Source organism: Chrysoperla carnea, chromosome 1 (assembly GCF_905475395.1).
Source record: "Chrysoperla carnea chromosome 1, inChrCarn1.1, whole genome shotgun sequence".
Lineage (NCBI taxonomy): Eukaryota > Metazoa > Arthropoda > Insecta > Neuroptera > Chrysopidae > Chrysoperla > Chrysoperla carnea.
The window spans coordinates 65,193,324-65,217,732 of record NC_058337.1 but is presented as its reverse complement, the minus strand read 5'-3'; the positions used below and the strand labels follow the sequence as shown (position 1 = coordinate 65,217,732).

Sequence of the window (24,409 nt, the reverse complement as noted above, 5' to 3'; positions counted from 1 at the left end):
TATGCGATCATCATAACCAAATCCTCTATTTAAAGCAAACGCAAAGAAATTTTCTTTTAATTCATCGGTTCACTTTATTTACACGATTATATTCCATACTAAGTATAATTCTAATTTCTTTAAACTAAAATCAATCTCTTTCATAGAACTTATGATTTTGTTAATTTTGAATTCATATTTTAAATTCAATCCCATTCTTTTGCAAATACAAATATTTTGTCGTACTTGTTCCAATCGTAAGGCAATTGCTTGAAAGTATTTTTACTTTATTTCGATATGAAACGGCCAACTTCGGGATGAGGTTGTCAATATTTTATTTTTTTTCTCAGTGTAGTTGCAATGCCTGACTAAAAAAGGCAAATTACTTGCGCCATTTTTACAAACTTAATCACGTTGAAACTTACACTTTAAAACAAAATGTAGCACATTTGTAAAACACCGAGATTAAATGTACCTACGCAAAAATGAATATATAGTTATTACATTTGGTAAGTGTTAAAAGTGAAAAATACAATTTTGATAATCCATTAAGTGACGAAATTTGTTCACATTTAAGCACGTTGAAACTACGTAAGACATCGAGTTTTACAGTGAAAATGAAAGCGTAGTTACGTCATAACTTTTAATATTCAAGGTTATTTTTAATGGTATAAAAACAATTGTTTGTTTAATATGAGTAACTTATCCAGAAAACCAAGCTAACAATCTTTATAATAACTACATTAGAATAAAAATATCATTCCATCAATAAAGACGAAAATCAGAACCACATATTTCGAATTAGGTCGAGATTAACTAACTTGAAGTAAAATAATGTTAACAGTTAAATGAAAAAAAGTATCATAATTATGAACGTTTTATGAGTAATTTTAATCTAAATTTTTTAGGTATGCTTTTTCATTCCATTCGCCTCACTACATTTTTTTTTTAATTTATTAGATTTTTTTCGTACATATCTATGCGTTGGTTTGTAACAAGTATTTTCGTATGTATAATAGTTAAAGTTTAATTTTTCCTTTGGGAATCTACGATGTGAGCTTTTGTGAATAAAATAATATGCATATTTATGTATGCATCAGTTGGTATAAGGATATTAAATAGTGACATACTAGCTATTTATTATACATACGTATAGGGTATAGCAGAGGATAGGATATAATATCATTATCATTAGTAGAGCGAGCGTATCTTTGTTGGTATATATTTACCTTTATTTGTGAGGAAAACTCGGGTAATAATCGAAAAGTTAATCCTTAATAATTTTAAGAAATAGGTATGATGCCAGCGTTAATTTTCTAATTGAAGTCATTAATGATGTGGGTTGCCTCTGTGATTAGACATGCGTCGCAAAAACGGAGGTTAAACCCCCATTATTATTTTATAATTGAAGTCATTAGGTAGCTTAACAGCACTAAACTAAGACGCTATTACGAAGATTCCGTTTTTAAGTTTCGAGTTCGGTATATAAATATTTACGTATCAGTGTTAAGTTAATTATTTACTTCAGAGTGTTAAAAAATCTATAAAATTTCCTAAAAAATATGTCCCATCTGCTTAATTAATATTAGATGGGCGAAGATCGATATTATATCGTCTCTTATACTATTTTGACATAGTACACTTCTACACTTCTACACTTCTTTCAACATAAACTATAGTCCAAAAAAATTTCGTAGCGCAGGAGCTGCGTTAGATAAGCGAATTCCCTCAGAGATTGAAAAACAGGAGCTGCGTCAGCTAAACGAATTCCCTCAGAGATTGAAAAAAAAAATTATTTTTATAAATTGGATAATGCATTTTTATTATCAAGAATTTTTGTTTCGAAAATCACAAGGGTACTTTTTGACTCAAAACTGATAAAAAAATACAGAAATATTTTTTATTTTGAAAAAATTCATAATTTTGTACTTTGCGGACCCCCCACCCCTTGTTTATCTTTCGATATTTCTCATTAACGACTTATATATATATAAGTTAATATTAATTAATTATATATATATATAGTAAAAACCACCGCATTAGCCTCTTCTAGCCTCTACCCTCTCTTGATATACACAGTTTTCAATTTTGTTAAATGTAAAATAGTCATAATTCATTGAGTATATCGGAATAGTTGGCCATGGTTTGTTTGACATTTACTATTTTAAATGTCAAATTAAATTTTATTTTTTTTAAATATTTCTTTATAAATAATAGTTCATGTGTTATTCTAATATATCACCTATATTGTGCTATACAGTTTCATTAAAAACCATTCACTAGTTTTAGCGAAACAAACAAACAAACAAACATGCTTACTTTCACATTTATAATATATAGGGATTTTTATTTTAGACAAATAATTTTCCTTAAATCCTATAATAATTTTTGTAACGTAGCATAATAATTTTTGCTCATTTAGCATAACAATTTTTTGGAGACTTTACTTCTCGTTTCAAGTTTAAACGACAGTATAATTAAAATTTGTTTAGTTTAGTCTCTATTTTTCTCCTGTCTCGAGTAATGTTAAAATGTAATATCACACATAAAAAACATGATATCAAAACTATATTCGATATTTTCTTGTTAAAATGATCATATTTCAGTTAAAATTTTTGTCCATATCGAATTGTGTCATATATACTTGGACAAAATGCGGAAATTTAAAAATATCACCATTTCATATTAATTTTCACATTCGAGAGAAAAGTTGTGCCAAGAACCAACCATGATAGTATTTTATTTACTCCTATTTTTTACAAAAGTTAGATGAAGAAAAAAAAAAACCTAACAAATATGATTCATAAAAACTAATTTATCTTGACTTTTCTTTAAAGAAAAAGGAATACATAAAGAAAACGCAATATGAAACTTCTTGCGAATGTTGTTATACTACTACAGCCTGAGTTGGATAATATATACAGAGAGCTTACTAGATCTTTATGAATGTATAATCTTTTAGTGAAATAGAACACATTCGTCCCGAAATTGCATCACTGTCCAATTGGTAGCGATAATCTCTTATACGTTACATTACAAAGTACATTGTGTATACAAATACCTATCCCGCTTTGTAAATTTTTATTGGTATAAAAACATTACTCAAAGTTGTCACGAGCTACAACTTATTTTATGTCAAATTTACAAAAAAAAAAAAAAAAAAAATTCAAACAAATCATATACATCACAATTTTTTATGAATTGTAATATGATAACTAACTTGAAACCCGCTCGCTTCGCTGGGACTCGCTTCGTGACTTGTTGCTTTTATTTAACTTGCAATGTATGTAAATATGTTTGCTCAAGTATAATCTCGCAACTCAATTTTGAAGCAGTTATCCTCAACCGATTGAGCTGAAATTTTACATACACGTTTAGATTCGATGAAAATGATAAGGTTAGTCTTGATATTCCCATCGCATCATATTAAATATAATGGAAGCTCTTACAAAATTATTTTCTTCTTTTATTACAATAAAAGTACGTCTTTTAAAAAGTATTTTTTATTAAAATTTTTTTGAGATTGATTTTTTGAAAAGTGTCGGTTTTAAGGTTTTTTTTTTTTTAATCGTTTTGCTGTAATAAATTTGTAAAAAACTGTAGAAAATGGCGGGGTAATATGAATGATAATAGTAACAGTAACAAATAAAATGTAAAAAATTAAAAAAACTCCCGAGAAATTTTTCTTGTACGGAACCCTAATCTTGCATTTGAAATGTATCTAAAAACACTTTCCATTAAATTACCCTTTTCCTTAGAAACTTCTCCAAGCTGACCATTAAGTTACCTTTCAAACAAAACAAAAAATTTTAAATCGATACATCCGCTTAGGCGCTACGATGGCACAGGCAGACAGACGGATAGACAAAGCTGTCACACTTAAACACCCTTTTTTTGGTTCGGGGTTATAAATGACTACATTGTACCTAGAAATGCTCATTTATAACATATAGCAATTGATCAAGAAATTAAGAAGTATCTAGAATTTTCAAAGCGTGGAAATATGATTAATTTTGGTAGATGACAAGACACTTTTAAATTCAAATAAAAATCCTAAAATTAAACCACACCTTTAATCTTTTAGAAACTTCTTTAATAAATGGATTCATTCTATATACACACACAGTTACAAGCGCATGCATGATGTTATAACCATTCGTCCATACATACTGTATACATTTCGGCGTCGCAATAAAGTTATTAGAATACATGAACATTTTGAGATCGGGCGTCGTGCAGATAAACTGTAACCATGACAACCATGATATTATAACGTAGATAGAGTACAGTGAGCTTTTATACTACTACATAACATAACCGTCGCTACATTCTAGGATGCAGAGGTTAGGAAGCGCCTAAGCGGGCGTGTCTTTTATCATCGAATTATTTTAGTTTAGAATGTCAATTCGTGTTTTCATGTTATAAATGTTAAATAGTTATTATAAAAAAAATTTAAATAACGCTTATTAAAATAAATAGTTATTTATTTAGACAATCAATCTATAATCAAACTAATTTAAAAAAAAAAAAAACTTAAAAAATAGTGATATTTATTCTAAAGTTGTTGAATTTATTAATTGTTATTAATTAATTGTGTTAATTAAATGTTATTGTGAAAATTTATGGTGCTGTTTAAAAAAAAATAAAGATTAAAATAAAAGGAAACAGGGTCTTAATTTCAAAGAAAAGATTACAATTTTTTATGATAAAATAATTATCAAATACATATCATTAGTATTAAATATTTGGGTAAAAATATATATCAAATATTAAAAAAATTAGATAAGGTCACATTCTTTCAAAAAATTTATCAAATTTTTTTAAATTTTGATGATTTTTCATATTTATAAAAACTATATACTATTTATTTAAGTTTTTAATAAAAACTTTTAACCAAAATTTTGAAAGATTCATTTTTTGGTTTGTTTACACTAACTTGGTTCTTGTATTCTTCTCACTAATACTTTTTTTTGAATTTTTGTTTGTTTATTCAGTACAAAATTTGCAATTATAATCTGAATATTGACCTTATTCTTGAACTGCAATCGTTAACTATAAATGCAACCTGGTTATAGAATCTTTATCTACAACCTGTAACTTCGTATCCAAATGTATATCATTTAGAAATAAATTTAAGAAAAAGGTGTGTCAGTTAAAATTAAATGTCTTGTTTTTAACTAGAATGCAAAATATTTGAAAATTGATGTTATTTTTATTTTTCGCCATGCGGTTTAAGCTTTATAGAAACACATGGACCATGATATCAAACACAAGGGGGCTCGTACAGGCGTTAGGTCGAAAATGATCAAAATTCCACTTTATATTTCGGTAATAATGCTTAGAATGCTTACTTTGTGGTCATCAGTAGTTTATTGGTTCGTAAATCCAAAAATTCAATTGTACATTACATGATTCAAAATACGATTTAATTAATTTTTACTTTTGTCATTCGAATCAATATCTTTTAAAATAAAATTTCGGTTGATTTTTGTAACTTGAAATCGGTGAAACCTCGCTCGGTTTTTTTAATAGTTCTCCACCTTTATATTATATTATAATATGATTTTTCACACAAACATTTCATCATTTTTGTAATAATATTGTCTATATTGTTGAGTGAATAATTTTGTTATTTAAAAATGTAGTGCAATATTATTATTTAAATGATATGAAAATGAAAAATCATGTAGTAACTAAAATCATGCACTTTTTTAATCGACAAACGTTTTATAAATCGTCAAATAGAGTAATCAAAGTAAAATGAAAGTACATTTGACTGATTTATGGGAATACACATAAAATAGGTTTGTCAACGCTCTGACAAATTATAATTAATCACCATTTTAAATTTTAAATTAAGGTAAAATAAAATAATAAAGTACTGTACCTCCTACTTACACCATTAATTCCCCTAATGTGTTAACATGATGTTTAAATAACACCTTTTTTGACATATTCTAAGAAGTACGTTTTGTTTTAAATATTTATGAAACATTGAATATTTATTACAATTTTGGAATACATTGTAAATGTATGTATACTCCCTATATTTTATTTGTAAAGGATGTCACACCGACTATGCTGAATGTAGTTATAAATAAAGCATAGAAAATGATTATTTTATTTAATATACCTTGTATTAGCACAATCTCAAAATTGTTGACATTATTTTTTATAAAAGTCAGTTTCTTAGTATCCATGTGATCTCTATTTACGTTTTACTTCTAAAGCTTAAATTGAAGGATAAGCTGGATAGTTTTTTCATTGTATGCTATTCTAAATTGTTTCATTTAACGTAAAATTTTTTTCGATTGATCGCTGTCTTACATTTCAAAAATGGTATAAAACCCGAAACACGTGTCAAAATAATCCCTTTCCCTATATATTATAAATGTAAAAGTAAGCTTGGTTAATGGTTTTTAATGAAACTGTACAGAAATGAAGCTGATATATTAAAATGACACATGAACTATAATTTATAAAGATATTTATATTTAAAAAAATTACATTTACCAGTTTTTAAATTAAAGAAATCTTTAATTTATGGTTGAAAATGATTAATGATTAATGATTATAGATGGAGCAAATCTATGATGGCCAACTTTTCTGATATACTCAATGAATTATGACTATTTTACATTTAACAAAATTGAAAACTGTGTATATTGAGAGAGGATGGAGGCTTTAAAGCGGTGGTTTTTACTTTTAAGCCCAGTGAAGCGGGCGGGTATCAATCTAGTTTAAAATAAAAAAATTATTTTTCAACACCTAGCAATATTAAAAAGAATTTCCACCAATTAAAGCTAACTACATTCAATACAATTTGCAGGCTATTTCTGTTTCTATCTAATATCAGGTGTTGAAAACTACCCTTTCAAACTATTGGACGAATTTATTAGTGATTTTCTTTTGAGCAAAAAAATCACTTCTACTGTTTAATTGAGTTAAGCAAAAGTGTTTCTTTTTTCAGTAAAACTTACTTAGTTTTTCTCTTGGAGATTATCTAAAATAATTTCTATTAATCCGATGTGACACTCTTTATCTATACCTTGAATTATTTCTGTATATGCGGGAAAGGTTTTGTTCTAATTATCTGTGAGATTAAAATTAATCACCACATTTCTCTGGAGTGAAATTGTTTGATAATCAAGATGAATGCTTTTTACCGTAGCACTAACTTAGTACCTACCTTGTATGTTTTATTATGTGAGACTAAATAACTTTTATACGGGAGATAATAAATTTTAAATAAAATTTATCTGGGTGCAAAAATCTATTTTTACTTTTATTCGAAAATTTATTATTTTAATGTTGAACGTTAATTTTTATAACCCAGACAGGAAAAAATTCTTTCTTATTAAATTTATTCCCGAAGAAAACACAACGGTTACCTCAGAAACCTGGATTTCGGTTTGCATGGTTAAATAAATTTTGACAAAAAAAAGGTAATAATTTTCATAACTACATAATTTTTAGGCATTTTTCCAATTCGATTCTGATACCATTTAATCTTAGTTATAATAAGCCATTGTAGTAAGATTTCTATAAAAGTGGTAAACATGATACATTTCCTGGCCATCTGTTCTGATATACTCAATGAGTTATGACTATTTTATGTTTAAAATCAAATTGGAAAATGTACATATATTTTACCTGTGTAAAACAATCCTTACTCCTATTTCGAGAATTATAGAATAGGGAACGAGAGAACAAGGGAGGTGAAGGCTGTTACGCGGTGGTCTTTACCAGTCTTTACTTTTAAACCCAACGAAGCGGGCATGTATCAAGCCAGTTCTGTAATATTTGTAGAAGACCTACATATATGGCTTCACTATTTCATCAGTTTTATGAATTTAACTTCAGTTCCATCAATTCTTTACAATAAAATAGTACTTACTCTATAAGCAATTTGAAATAGAAAGCAAAAATAAGGCCGTCCAACAATACATTCAAAATTTCTTAAGCTTCTAATAGCTAGTACATTTTACCTATTTCAACAAAAAATGAATTCATTAGCCCCAAATAGGACGTAAAATTTTATAGTGTGTTCAATTTATTAAACTGTTATTTTTTGTTTCTGTTTGAAAATCAATTCAACATTGTTGATCTTCGATCTCATTTTATGACTTTATTTTTCAAAAAAAAAGAAGCTAATATTGCTACTGAACTATTACGATAAAGGGTTTGTTTTCAAATTGAATTATATCCTATAAAAAATATGTCCCATACATTCAAAAATAAAAATGTTTTTGTTCAAAATATTAGATATTTTATTTTTTAGATATGAAAAAAATACCATATCATTTTTATGTAAAGTAAAGAAATTTATGAACTGCATCTCTTTTGAGTCTGTATTCATGACATAGTTGATATTGACTCAAAATTAACGTTATAATCATTATTTTAATGCTATTGGAACGGATGAAGGCTAAATTGAAAAATTAGATTGAAAATCAGATTTTTACTATCACGGTTTTTTTAAATCATCATTACAGACGGGGGCTGTTCTCTGAAAAACTTTATAATCTTAGAGATCTCCCAACTATAATGACGATTTTACTTATATTAAAAATTTCAGATTATCATATTTTCTTGTTTTAAACTTTTAGATCGTGATTTTGTAGTCGTCGAGTTTTTAGTTTTTGTATATTATAAAATACAAAATTTAACCAATATGGGCTGCCTAAAAAAGATGGGCTGCTTAGAAAAGAGAGAGCCAAGAACATTGCAGTTCATTGATTCCACTTAAATAATCGACACCAATGTGCTCAAATCAAAAATTGAGCAACATCAATTTTCTCTATAAACTGATAACCTTGCGCAGAGGAATTAATTCAAGTATGAGATTCGGCAATCACATATGTATTGTAATTTCGACAAGTACGATTACTCTTTCTGGTACTCTGTAACTCTTGAATTTCGCGAATTATCGATAGTATTAAATATCGGTAAAAATTAAACATACAAACTTCAATGGTCAAGTACACACCTATTTTTGGAACTGAATGCTATAATCTTAGAATATAGCTAGCTCTTCCAATATGTGAATATACAGTTATAAAATAAATATGATATCCTTGAATCGTTTCAAATATTTTGTTTTATTACAGATGTATATGACCTAATTTTCGATTATATCATACATAACAAACTAATTTTACGTCATATAAGACGTCAAAGGTGAAATTTTCGGGTATCTTACAATTTTTGTTCACCGTTAAACAGTTGGCATATAATCACTTGATGGACAACCGTTCACAAGTCGGATGTTAATGATGAATATTTGTCCTAAAGAATATTTATAAAAATAAATCGTTAGGATTATATGATATGAATATTGCACTGGCACAAAAATACTTCAAACAATTTTTTACTGACATGACGACAATTTTCTTGTTGTAAATACTTCACTGTGAAACAATTTAATTTTATATCGATGCAGACTTAATATGACAACTCGACTGACTATCATAAAGAGTAGAAAGACACTAGCTTAGAAGGGCCTAACTGTTACCTTCCCGCTGCTCTCCCAAAAGTTGTATAACCGTATTTAATCTGAAACGATAGAAAATTAAAAATAGTGTACTACCATATGGGTGATTAGATCTGACTGAACATCCCTGTATATCCAAACTAAGGATGAAAACAACTTCGATCCTATATAATGGATCGATATACTTCAACTTTAGAAATGAAAATGATCTTTTTCGAAAAATTCACTATTCTTAATTCTAATATTCTTAATTCTTAAAATCAAACTAATACTATAATTCCATTAAAGTCTATTATGGTTTATAAATACAAAATAATATGACACCTTCTGTCAGAACCTACTTCAAATAAATCCATAAACTTAGCGCACAATCCATTCCCATAACACAAACATAACAGATATAATGATTCTCTCGTAGAATGTCAGTGATAATGGTATTGGTTGGTTGCTTTAGTATGGATATTATAAACGTTTTTATACATAAAAGTGATGGAAGAAAACTCGTTATTATGTAAAATAACCTTATACTAACTTCTATAAACACAAAAAAGTACTTGTCGTCTCAAGTTTGTCAGGATATATACTGGGCGTTCAAGAACTATCAACTTTTTGCAATGAAATTTTGTCTGACTTTTTACCCAGTAATGTTTTTACCTCTATTCGTAAAACACGTTGATTGATATGGATTTTAATTAGTAAACAAGTAAAATTTACAAAATTTAAGAAACTCCTGACCAACCTAAACTCGCACTTGAAACATATCTAAGAAACTCTTCATTAAATTACCTCTTCTCTTAAAGCTTTTTTTAAACTGTACCAATTTTGAAGATTATTTTTTTCGGGTACAGAACCCCAAACTCGCATGTGAAACAAAGCTAAGAAAATTCCCTATTAAAGTACCTTTTAAACGAAACAAATAAATCAAAATCGGTTAATCTATTTGGACGCTACGATACCACAGACAGACACGCACACACAGTGGGCAAACTTATAACACCCCTTTATTTTAGTTCGGGGGTTAAAACACTTCAAACGTCGTCACGTGGGATTGAGCCGATAACAAATCAATACTTAAATAGTTTGGCCGTGTCCTGATCAGGATTTTCGGTTCGGGGGTTAAAACTAGGATTCCTCATATAAACTTTTCCCAATCTAGGTTCAATTTCTTACGCCATGGGATCCACTTGATGAAAATCTGTTATGTTTAACTATTGCAGGTACTGCATGATCCTACATTACCTATTCAGAATCCTGGATATTTATTTAATCGTAAGATCAAAATGGTCACATTTGCTGTTAAAATTTTATGAAAATTCAGAAACCGCCCACCTCCTCATATTTTTCTAATTACAGAGAGGGGAGTTAGTATAAGCAGTGAAATGATAGCAATCCAAAAAATCTCATTGCTTATTTATCAAATGTAGGATCAAATTTGTCAAGTTGTTTAATATTATTGCTAAACTCATGGTTTTTTTCTCACTTACACAATCTATTACCTTCTATGATCTTCTACTAGTTACTTTAATGACTTTTGTTTCGAATGATAAGTCTTTATTATCGCATTCTAAAACAAACATTTCTCACATTGTTTGGTGGAATTTATGAACCCTAATCAAAACAAAAAGTATTTAATAATCATTTACTAGTTTTGAAATCTTAACAAATTTAGCTACTTTCTATTCCCATTTCATTACTCATTCAGACTCACGATCGCGAATGTTAGCAAACATGGTTTCTATAAATAAAATATATAAAAAATTTTAAAACATTTATAATAAATATCAAAGATAAACTGTCAGATTTATAAGTATAGTAAAACTAGGTAGTTTCTCATTCACATGTTAACTGTTTTTCACAAACACAAAACAGTAGTCGAGTAGACACATTCAGTCTAATGAAAAAGAAAAACATAAGGAAATATTTACCGTTTGTGTTGATATTTTATAAATATCTAAACATTAGATTTTCTTTTCATTTTTTTTTTTTTTTTTTGTACTGTTTGTATTCACTTGGAAAATTGGTTCTTTTTATTTCTGTTTTTTTATCATTGATAAGTGTTGATAAATGTTTTTCAATCGTTAATGTTTTTTTTTTCTTTTTTGTAAATGTGTAAATCGGTTTTTTAAGATAATTTTCCCTCTCCCATAATAAATATTATGAAGTAAATTTAATTTTTTTGATTGTTGAAATTTACAGTCATACGAGATGAAAAAAAATGGTTTTCAACCTTCGAATCAATGTGGTATCTGTGGTATCGTAACGCCTGGATGAACCGATTTTAAATTTTTTAGTTTCGTTTCGTTCTTGAAAGGTTATCAAATGGAAAGTGTAGCTTTGTTTCAAGTGCGAGTTTCAATTGGATTTCGTACCAGAAACAACTTTCCCCCTTTTTTCCTTTTGTTTAATCTTCGTCAATGCATCTGATGCCTCTTGTGGCACTCTAGTTCGAGGGCCCACTGGACAAATGCTCCTTTGTTACCCTTAAAATCCGCCACTGGTAATTTCTGAATAAAAAGTGAACTTTTAACATGTAATCTATTGTAAATGTTACTTAAAAACTTTATTTTTATAATCTCTATTTGGCTGAAAATGTGGAATTTTCTTAACTTTCCCTTGAGCAACTCTAGTAAATATAACACATTAATGTTTATGTCATTAAAATTTTAGATTATACCTCATTTTACAAAGGCCATTTTTATGGCTTGTTTAAATCGAGTTTTTTAATTTGTTATATTTTGAGAAACTTCTTAAATAGTTAAAAACAAACACTTTTATCGACTCTATAAATACCATCTACTAATCTGAAAAAATTAACTAAAACCAGTCAAATACTTTATTCAAGTCAAAGAAAATAATTATTATATAATATTTTTCTTAAAAAGAGCCCTTTTACTTAAAATTGGGCGTTGTAAGTTATTTGGAGGAATATATTTGTCCGTGTAATTTCATATACTTAACTTTCACTGAAATCGGCTTAGCGTTAGTTTTAAAAAGGACATGGTCTATGAATGGTTAATAAAATACAAAGAATAACATTCTGATTTCCACTATAGTACTATAACGTAAATTGAAATAAATATAATATGAAATTCAACTCGCATACTGTAATCTACATCAGTTAGAAACTCACAAATTAAAAAATAAATTGACCAAAACGAACGTTGAGTGTATGTTAATGGAGAGAAAATTTCTGTTTTTATATCTTATATAAATGTTTTTATTACATTAGAAAAACCATTGAAAATTTTTTTCATCCTTAATTCGTTAAAATATTAACATAAAATAAATAGTTTTATTTTTGTTATACGAACATTTGAAGAATTCATTTGTTACAAAAGATAAAAATCATAAGTTAGCTTTTCTTTTTTCTGCATGAAGAAGAAAACATATTGCTTCGGATATCACCATTTATTTGAAAAAAATTTTCATGATAATAACCGTTTTCTCAGTATAAAAAAAACAAGGAACTAGAGTGATTTTGTTCAGTTGCCTTCTACCTAATTATCACGTCAATTGTTTTTGGTTGAAACAAATTTCACTGTTTTAGGTAATTCGAAATATCTGAAGATATTTTCTGAAGAAGTAAGCAAATAAAATGTAGCAACATACCGGGCAATAATTAGATAAAGATAAAATACTATAATCAAGACACTTGTCTCTATAATCAAAACACTTGATGATGCATTTGACTGACACTTTTTTTTTAATGTGCTTAGCTGCTTAGGCGCTTTGCTTTTTATATTGCACTTCCATTTATAAATAAATGCACTGGATACATTAATAGATTGTGATTTATACTGTGCCCAAAAAATAAGGTGACATTATATTTATTTTGAAAATTCTTTATTTATTCTTTCAAATCAATTTCGTCCCCTTCAAAGTAATCCCCTCCCGATGCAATGCACTTATGCCAACGGATTTTTGCAAATGACGCATAACGTTCAAATAAAATTTTTTACTGTCTGTTTGGCCGGGCGGAAGAAATTCATAATGCACAACAAACGCACGCAGTTCAAATTCAAATGTCACCTTATTTTTTGGACACAGTATGTACTTCTTTGCAGCACGATTAGGTGGTTGTAATCACTTTACATAAACTAACTGACCATTTTTACTTTCATTTAAATCATTTCCTTACCTTTTTCTGGGTAATTTATGTTAATTTCGATTTTTAATAATGCACAAATGCTTAAAATTGTTCGATATCGTCGCCTGTTCGATACTCATGAAAGTGGAGCAAGTATCGACCGAAATAAATTTTCCATTTGTTTTTCAATTAAACTAGCGTACGTATGATGTAGATATAATGTGGTCTGGTCAAGAAACATAGTTCATAAATTGACTCATAAATACATACTCTCTATAAAAAGTTAGTGCAAACAAACCATACTTGTATTTATTTCAATACGTTTTTCACAGTTCTACCTCAAAGCAAATTTACAAATAAAATTTTTTATATAAAAAATCCACAAACTTATAAAATACATGTGCTAAAAATATTATGCAACACATTAAAATAATTATATTAAAAACAGTGTCGTCGATAAAAATAAAATGATCGCAAACGAAAAATTAAGGATGTTACGTCCTATAAACAAGAGCAGTGTTGCCACGTTACCACGAACTCATAAACAACATCCACCTTCAACATTAAATTTACCAAATATTCGAACATCAGCGATAAAATATTCACCATCGAGAAAAGCATCTTGCTGTATTCCAACATATAATTCATTAAACCGCCACTATTTACGTCAGCAACGCCAACGACGGTATAGTGAGATTTTATTACCGCAATCTTCATCGTCAGTGACGTCAGAGTACAGTACAACGTCATCACAAACACCCTTAAATTATGTAGAGGAAAGAAAACAACAACAGAAAAAGACAACTACAAAATATGACACTACGTGTTACAATACAAATAAAAGAATGACGGGAAGTGTTGATGCAGCAGAAGCGAAGGAACACCACGTCCAACGGGATGAAGGTAGATGTACAACACCAACATCTCCATCATCTTCATCGCTATCTTCATTTTATGCAACTAAAGTAACGTCATCTGACTATCAGCATTTACAAACATGTTTTACTGCACCCCCTACTACTACGATTGCGGTGCCGGTTGTCGATGATTGCAATACATGTAATACTAGTAGTAGTATAAGACGATGTTGTGAAACTGATTATGAGATAGCTACGAAGAAAATTATGAAGAGATGCAATAATACATCATCTTCAGCATGTTATGAAACAACTTCAACATCAATTTATGAAAAGAAATATGATAATGGTTGTGATTACTTTCCAATACTATCACCGTCAACATCTACGTCTTCACCAACGACTGTTGTACGACCGTTTAGTACAAAATTATTATATCAAATTGCCTTTACCGTGTGGCATGTTGCATTGCATATTGAAAATAATTATCGTCAATTAATTTATCATGAACCGTCATCTTTATTGTGGTTAAAACAATTAAAGGTATTTCTTTGTTCAATTTTATAGGCAATCGTTCTCTTATAGTTCAAGACTTTCAAAGCAGACAAACTTGAAACTTAAAAAATTTTTAATTTGCCGCATTTTAATACGTATTTCGACTACTAAGTAGTTATCGTCAGTATGAATTAGCTAATCTTTATTACTTGTGTATGTTACTCGTTGCTAATTTCTAAGTATCTGTCAAATTGTGACGTCAGCCAATCAGCTTCGACAGGTGACTAGTTGTGCTTGGCCAATGAACATGATCCTTATAGGCCAATGATGCTTCGAATATTTTATCACCTGATTTTTACATCTTAAATAAAACTAAAATTAATATTCAAATTACTGAAAATTAAATTAAAATTTCAGAAATTCAGCCTTGACTTTACTATTTTTATTAAATCCGAATTTGAATCCAAGTTCCTTGTTTCATTACCCAGTTTTTGATTTTAGTTGCTTTCATAATCATCTAATTCGCTAGGGTTGAGTACTGATTTTAAAAGTCGATTTTATGATCATTTTCGATAACGTGAGCGGCTACACATGATTATTCGATTCTACCATGTTTTAAGTGCTCTTATGTTCTTATATCGTATATCTTATATATGTTCTTATATGTTATATCTTGTTATATCTTATTGGCCATCTAATTTGGCCCACACATTTCTTCGAACAATTTCGACATTCAATACAATAGATTTCTGACCGTTGTTCGTCGTTAACTCTATATTTTTAATTTTTTTTAAATATAGCTATAATTTTTTAATTTAGTTGTACTGATAAGCTATTTTTAGATTATGTTCTTCATGAACTATAAGAATCATGCTCATTGGCCAAGCACTAGCCACCTGGTCGAAACTGATTGGTTGACGTCACAATTTTACAGATAATTAGAACAAAATTGTAGACACCTGAAACGATTATGTGCAGACCGTCATCAAATTATCAATGAGTAGCATACGCAATTAGAGTTATTACGATTGGCGAATTTATGCTAATGATGACTACTTGGCAGTCGAAATACGTATTTATATAATACAAAAAACTTGTGACATAAGGGCAGATTTTCCAAACAAGCCACGAGTTGTTACCAAGCAAGGGTAATTGTTGTTCGATTTCTTTGTTACTTTTTGGACAAACGTTCTATTGACCGCACCTCATCTGAGAGACATGCACTTTTGGTTAGTTCACCTCCATTACTACGAGATTTTAGTAATGGAGGTGAACTAACTCGGTGAAGTTTATAACAATCTAACTCAATCGAATCGAATCGACTGTCGAAAATCTATTATACGAGTTAAAAAAATTTAACGAATAAACTGTATTTCGTTTTTTAATGATATCAAAATCACTATTTCCATCATCATTGGAAAATAAGGATCGCGAAAATTTGATGAAGCGAATGAGTCCGAAACTATATAAGAAATAGCCTATATCACGAGTAAAACACTTTCAATGGTACCGAAGTACTCGCTTTGTAATTTAAATCATAATAAGAATTAAAATTATTTTTTTCAAAACAATAAAAATATAATTGTATGTCATTTCAGCATTTATAGAAACAAAATTATAAATACAAATCCAAATTTGGATATCAAAAATCATTAAACAGATCTTATCAACATTACTATAAAAAAAATGATCAAAAAATTATTTTTGAAAACCGTCTACAGATATAATAATTTATTTGTATGAATTCATATTATTAATTAATGATTATTTTGTAATTAAAATTTAATTTGTATTTTTTTTGTTACAGCACATTCATGAAACATCATCTCAAGCCGCCAGTGCCAAAAATGGAGCGAAAATAAAACAGGTAAAGAATAATTATTTCTATTGTTTTAATAAAAAATGGTCGCCACTATATTGCTAAAACTAGTTCATTTTAAACTCGATAAACTTTCTGAAGTTTATCAATGTATTAAGCACTCCACGCTTATTCACCTAGTATTTTATATTGGCTTAAAAATTTGTACTTTTGGTTCAGATTTTAATGAAGCGTGTGTATTTTAAAACTAGAAACCACAACTAACAATAAGTAAATATATATACTCCTATAATCTCTACAATTTAAATTTTTATACAGCTTTGTATTTTCGAATTCTATCGATTCGGAAAACAACTGTAAAACTTCAGATCATTCAGATAAGTTAGCTGGCTAAAACCGAGAAAAATTGCTTTTTATTCATAGATACAAACTAAGCTTTTGTAAGCGTGTTAAAAACATATTGTTCTAATAATTTTCTATGAGCAATGAAATTACGGAGGTCTGCTGTTATCTATTTCGGAGGTAGCTATATAAAATCTGATAAAATTAGAACAATATAATCCAATTTTAAAATTAACCTATCACACTAATTGTAGAGTGGATTGTTTTAAAACCCGCATGGCACGACTACATTAAATTTACTATATTGCAAATTCAGCAAAATGTGAAGTGCAAAAAAAATCAAATTATCTCTATTACAAGTCGAGAGTTTGTTATTACTATAGTAAATATCGGTATTTTTCTCATTTTTTGTAGTTTTTATAACTTTTTGTGATAGGTACGTTTTTTAAAATATAAAAAACTTTTATTTTTCGATTGGTCTGATTTTGTTCATATTTTAAGTTATAACGATGTTTAATTTTGAAAGCGCGTATAACATATGCCTGGTATTACATTGCGCATCTTTAACACCATTAGGTGCGATTAAATATTCAAGAAATGGATACATGAAGTAAATTTTTCGAAAATAGTAAACAGCATCTTCGGAAAAATACATATTGGGTTGACCATAAATCTCACTTCTTTAAAACATTGAAAAAATTAGCAAATATTATACGTTTTTTAAATGATTAAATAATATTACTTTTTGTTTTTGTTCACTTTTAATCATGCATACGATATTTATTTACATCATGGTCTATTAGATTATATTTGATGTTTTTAATATGATACATACAACGTAAACTAAATATTGACAAATATCTTGTCTAGTAATATTAATTAAATAGAATTGAAAAAATACACTCGAAGCACCCTACCAATTAGGCTATTCGAGTTCTAGACACGAATGCAATTTTTTAAGTGGATAAACAAATTAAAAAATTCAATGAGTTGAAAAAATTGCATTCGTGTCTAGAACTCGAATAGCCTAATTGGTAGTGCGCTTGACATGAATCCAAGAAGTCCGGGTTCGAGTCCTGGTTCGAGTGTATTTTTTTCAATTCTCTTTTATTAAGATTAAATAATAATTAGTACCAACAAAAGACAATTGCTGCATGACTTTAAAGGAGGTTTAAAGGAAAAATACCATTTTGACGTTCCCCTATCTTTAAATTCAATAAAATTTGTTTGTTTGATTGTTTTTATAGGTTTGGTTGTATTCAGAAAGAACAGATTAGGACCATTACCTTAGAACCCCTCTGTGTTCTATCCGAATCGTAAAAACGATTGGTAAATCAATTAATATTTAGATTCAAACCATTTAAATTAAACAGAAAATATAAAACATTTTACATTCATAAGAAAAATTATATTTACGAAACCTTATTATAAACTATAACAATAATTCATACTGGAACTAATAAATATTATTGCGTTATATTTTCAATGGTTTCCAACTGAAAGCCTGCTTAGTATTAATAAATCTTTCTAAAAAAAAAAAAAAAAAACTACCATATATATAGCAGTAAATTTCGAATGAAATGAAACATATAAATGTAGGATACGGAATCAAAAAGAAATACTTTTTCTTTGATTTCAACCATACAAAATGATTAAATGCTTGGAGAATTTCTATTGTGTATTTCAAAATAAATATTGAACTATTTTTTATAAAATAACGCATGTCGCTTAGTAGTTGTGAACTCTTTTATCGGGGGTCTATCAAATTATACAAAATTTACTAGCTATTAAACTTCTCAGATATTTCCATGCAACCATAATGTGGCATAGCGAAGCATGACAGGGTACAGCTAGTTATCTATAAACAAAAAAGCTTTTACCCATGGGATATGTAAAATTATCGTTTGAGTTTTTACTGTTAGTCTTTCATCATGGTTTGCATAATCATTTATCCCTATCCCTATATATCCATATCCATATATTATAAATTTCAAATTTTCAAATTTCATCATAAATATGAAAGTAAGAATGTTTGTTTGTTTGTTTGTTACGCTTACACGCTAAAACTAGCACAATAACACATGAACTATAATTTATAAAGATATATTTAAAAAAAATCAAATTTAATTTGACATTTACAATTTTTAAAATTTTTACAGAAATCTTTAATTTATGGTTCAAAATGATGATTATAGATGGAAAAGATCTATGATAATAATTTTTAACCATGAAGAATCGAAGAAATTAAAGAATTCTGTAAAAATTTAAAATAGTAAATGTATAACAAATAATGGCCAACTTTCCTGATATACTCAATGAATTATTTACATCTAACAAAATTGAAAACTGTGTATATCAAGAGAGGGTGGAGGCTATAAAGCGGTGGGTACTTTTAAGCCCATTGAAGCGGGTGGATATCAATCTAGTATTATATAGTCGGCATAATCCAGAACCAGAACTAGAGCAAATCATTTTGTATATTCATAATTAAATGGTATAAAAACCTTCATTTTATATAGGGTTTTTAGGTCTGCCTAAAAGGTCTTCGTAATCATTAAATTTTTTATTCCGAACATATAAAGAGCATTATAACATATTTACTTCATGCATATTTCAAAAATTATACTTTATTTATTCAACCATGAGCCCTAAATACATTCTGAGGCAATAAATAATTGGTCAATATATTTTAAAAGGCAAAGTATATCTCGATAACATTGAATTTATATAGTAAAGTATATTTTAAGCAAATAAAATTAAATTATACTGTGCCATTTCAAGCATATAAGAAACACTGAAACAATATTCTACAGATAAACTATAATATTTTCACAGATGTCTGTATAAAACCTAAATCACTAACGAACTATTTAAAACTACATTAGTGAAATAAGAGCTGGGTAACATCACGAAAAAGTAAATTTCAAGAGAAATTAGGTACGAATGAAGCACGTCTGGCATCTAAAAGTGGTTGAGTGTACTGCAGTGACTAATTGTGCATCCTAGGAAAAAGCTACGAAGATTGTATGTCTAATTGTATTTCCAGTTTCCTTAAAAATAATTTTAAGAAAATTGGAGCCATGTTTATAAGAAATGTTCGGCAGATGAGGCCAAAACAAAAACAAAGTCACTTTTGAAGATATTTCTGTATACCTTATTATATTGAAATATTATTTTCAATGAAGACTTGTCATGTTATGACGGTGCCGGTTTTTCATGCGGAAGGTTGTCATAGCGATTTCCATCTAAACCAACATATTTTTTTAATAAAAAATTATAAATCATACCGAAAAAAGTTCCTACCGGGTGTCCTCTGCCGTCTCTAGCTCTTTTTTTAAATCGTTTTTTTATGTGTTTTAGCAAAATAAATTATAATTCGCAAGACAGTTTTGCAGTTCCCAACCGTACCATATATTACTCTAATTATTAAAATTGACTGAGTTAATTGTTGAAATACCGTGTACAGACAGTTTTAATTACTCATTGGTTTGTTTTTTTACGTCACGTAGATAGACAGACGAACACGCGGATGCACAAGCGAAAAGGACTAATTTGGTGATTTTATGAACACGTTTACCAAAATTTGGTCGTAGTATTTTTAAGCGTTAAAAAACTTATGGCTAACCTGGTGTACTTTGATATATTTCATATATACATGGTTTAAAAAGCTTTTTAAATCATTTTAATGTGTCTGTAATTTTAATATGATTTAGTTTTATAATAAAAGTTGCTATTGATTAATGATCATCAATTAAGGTAACTTTTCAAATTCATTGTGTTCCTTCCTTGGGTTAAATACATCGAATAAGTAGAATTAATTAGTAGAAATAAAAAAGAGTGATTTAGTCAAATTCAGATTCCGAGTAATTATTTCGAATATAGTGGTTGTTGCCGTTACGACAGATTCAGGTTCGATTGGCTCCGTTAAATAAAATATTTTAAGTTTGCTCACTTATTAAAGGAATTCATATGTAACAAATTTTATAACTCATTGTAGGCGATTTCAACTTTATATAACCATCAATGAATTTTATATAGTACATATTTTAAACAATATTTTACAAGATTTATATTGTTCTAATATTTAAATTTGATCACGTTATACCAACTATAAAATCTTTTTTGCGACAAAAGTTTACCCTTTTTGTCCTGTCCAATACTATAACCAATATGTAAGTAGTATTCCTACTTTATTTATGATATGATATATAATCATAACTTAGTATATATAAGATCTATTTACAGTCTGTTCCAAAAGTTCTTATTCATACTTAATACAAATAACACATTTGGCTATTAGAATTACGGAACGATACCTGATCTGCAAAATGTAACAATATTAGAATATTAAAATAAATATGTATAGAACAGTAAAAACTAATCTAAAACACTTTAAAACACTTTAATTTCCAATGCTGATCAAAACAAAAAAAGATAGCCATACAAGTGAGAAAAAACTTAAAAAAAGTCTGTTATATAGTCACTAAAACAATGGTCGCCACTAATATATACTAGAACTGAAGTTCTGGACCGCAGGCTAAATGTATACAATTTATAAATAAACTAGCGTCCCCGACGGACGTTGTCCCGTAAAAACGTAACTCCAATTCATGAATACCTATACTACGTTTAGCCTGTCCGCTAAACCCATCCCGCTAAACCCCAATTTAACTCCTATTTATTGGAGTGGCCTGACCTTCGACCTTTGGCCTGACCTTTGATAGTAGAGCTCGCTGCGCTCGCATATGGCTCCAATAAATGCCTATTGACAATACCTGAATACTATTAAAAATACATAGTACACATAGTATACATAATGTGATATGATTTATATGCGCTCCCACCATTTAATGAAATTTCATTTTTTTGGTACGGAGCCCTCAAAAACAGTTGTACTGGACCAAATTGTAAATCTAAACCATTCTCGAATCTCCACGAACACACACAAAAAATTTCATCAAAATCGGTCCAGCCGTCTAGGAGGAGTTCAATTACATACACACGCTCACAAGAAATATATATATATTAAGATGTAGTAACAATCACATCTTGTGTAAAATTTCTATAAATTGAAATGATATTAAATTAAGAAACTGTCAGTAGTAGTTTATTGCAAGTACGTTAGGTTAAATTGGCTATCCACGAGAGACACACTTATGCCATAGGGTCTATTGTCATATCATATAGGCGTACTGGAATTGGTTACGCTTTAATCAACTGAGCTACTAGGGTTGACTAAAGTAAGTTAGTCTTATGAAAAGTATAAGCAAATTTTTATAAAAAATAAAATCGGGAACTATTACCAAATTACGGAATAATATAGCTAAATAATCACTTTGACTTTATTAAATGCACTCTGTAATATATCTAAAGGTAGCAATTATCCTGTGAAAAACTTTTTGTATCGAACGTATAGCATTTGTATTACTATTTAATTCTATTTGCGAATAAACATTCAAAGTTATGATATAATATGTACGTAGTTAAAACCATCTGCTTTTCAATTGCAAAGTAAAATTATACTTTTAAACATTCAGTATACTCACATAATATGATCATTCATATGTTTTCATTACTACGTCTAAAACTAAAATAACATTTCAAAAACGAACTTACAAATGAGGCACTTGAAATTTTATCAAATCATTTTAGAGCCATAATCATAAAATAAGCAAGTAAGGTGAAAGTGAATCCGTAGAGGGTCACAATGATTTTGATATAAAAGTTTGGATCTATAAAAAAATAAGTTTTGAATATACTAAACACCTTTCTTATAAAAACTAATTAAAAAACTAAATGTTTTGTTTTCACTGTCTATTATCAACATATTAAGAGGTTCTGGCTTCTAGAAATTGTGTAACCATAAAATTTGAAGGAATGAATTATCAGGGTGTCTTTCATGTAAATTGACCAATTCTGCGAAACATAACAGTTGAATGGAAATATATTTTAGTTAATATTCGTGAAATCCGTGAATAAGATATTTTTTCATATTTACTAGGCAATCAGCCGAGAGTCTAATGTGTTTCCGTCACTGATTTGATATTATAAGCATTAACTTTTTTTTTTTTGTTAAATTTGTTGCTTTTTTTCTCACCAGACTGCGTATTAATGACAACTATTTATTAATAATGACGTTCACATTTCATTTAATGATAATGCACACATTTTTCGCCACATGCCTGGCTGATTTTGTTACGTTGCTTAAATCAAAGATTGGCTAATCACTATAACCGAACGTCCAAGACTCATATTTACTACCGAGTACTATATTCTTTAAGCAAACACAACTTACCTTTTTCTTACATTATAAACTCGAGGTATTAAAAGTATTTACATGTCTGTTGATACGGAATCATAAAATGATAAAATACAATTCAAATAACTACGTAAAATATAACTTTCTGGATGTAAATAATTATTTATAACAAACTATTAAATATAAATATTTCAAAATGTTTAACAATATCTTCCGCATATCATACGTATGGTAATGGGAGTTCGTTAAATTTTAAAGTTCCTCAAATTATTTGCAATTATTAAAATTGGTACTATGGAAAAAAAATCTAATTTTTTTCATCAATGACCATTCATACTTTTTCTTGTATTATCTTACGAAAATTAATTTTCTTATAAATCATTTTTTAATAACCATAACGATATCCCCTAAAATATAATTTGCCTTAACTTTTTTTGTTTTTCACATGATTACAAATTGTATTTTATTGAAATTATATTAAATTTTTTACGTTTTTAGCATGATTTTATTTTAATGAAATTGAATAGGGAATATTCATGTATTTTTTTATATTTTTAATTCATTGTTTATACCGTTAAAACAAAGTAAAAAATGTAAATACTGTTCAAAAATGATGCTGTAATTAAGTGTAAAAAAATATTTAAAATACAGTATAATTTGGAGATATTTAAACGCAGTTTTTTGGTGCTCTCTGTTGATGACGTGATCTACCAATTGGTGACAGTTTAATGTATAATTTACACTTAAAAAAATGAATTTACAACACAGAATTTACACACGTGATTATTAAGTTTTCTAATAAAAAGCCATAAATAATAGAAATCAATGTAATACCATACAAAATGTAAGTAATTAAAAAGTAATTAATTACTAAAATAATGGTTTAGTTCAAATTTCCAGCCAATAAAGTTACGGAAAAAAAATATTTGAACCAAATTTAAATTTCATGAATATTCCCTATTAAATTTAACATTAACATGGAAACAAACCAGAATTAGCAGATGATGCAAGGTTGTCTTCGAATTCAAACTTTGTTGATATGTGTCACTTGGTCACTTCAAACGTTATGAAGAAAAAC

General features: G+C 28.2%; 1 protein-coding gene across 8 annotated transcripts in view; it reads left to right on the top strand.

The window, feature by feature from the left end:
* LOC123305288 (tensin-1) overlaps nucleotides 1-24,409 on the top strand; it is an 832,583-nt gene that overhangs the window by 676,514 nt on the left and 131,660 nt on the right. For all 8 annotated transcript variants that reach the window (XM_044886969.1, XM_044886968.1, XM_044886965.1 and 5 more), the window contains one exon: nucleotides 16,719-16,778. In XM_044886969.1, coding sequence (XP_044742904.1) covers nucleotides 16,719-16,778 — 60 coding nt within the window. The remainder of the gene's footprint in view (nucleotides 1-16,718; nucleotides 16,779-24,409) is intronic.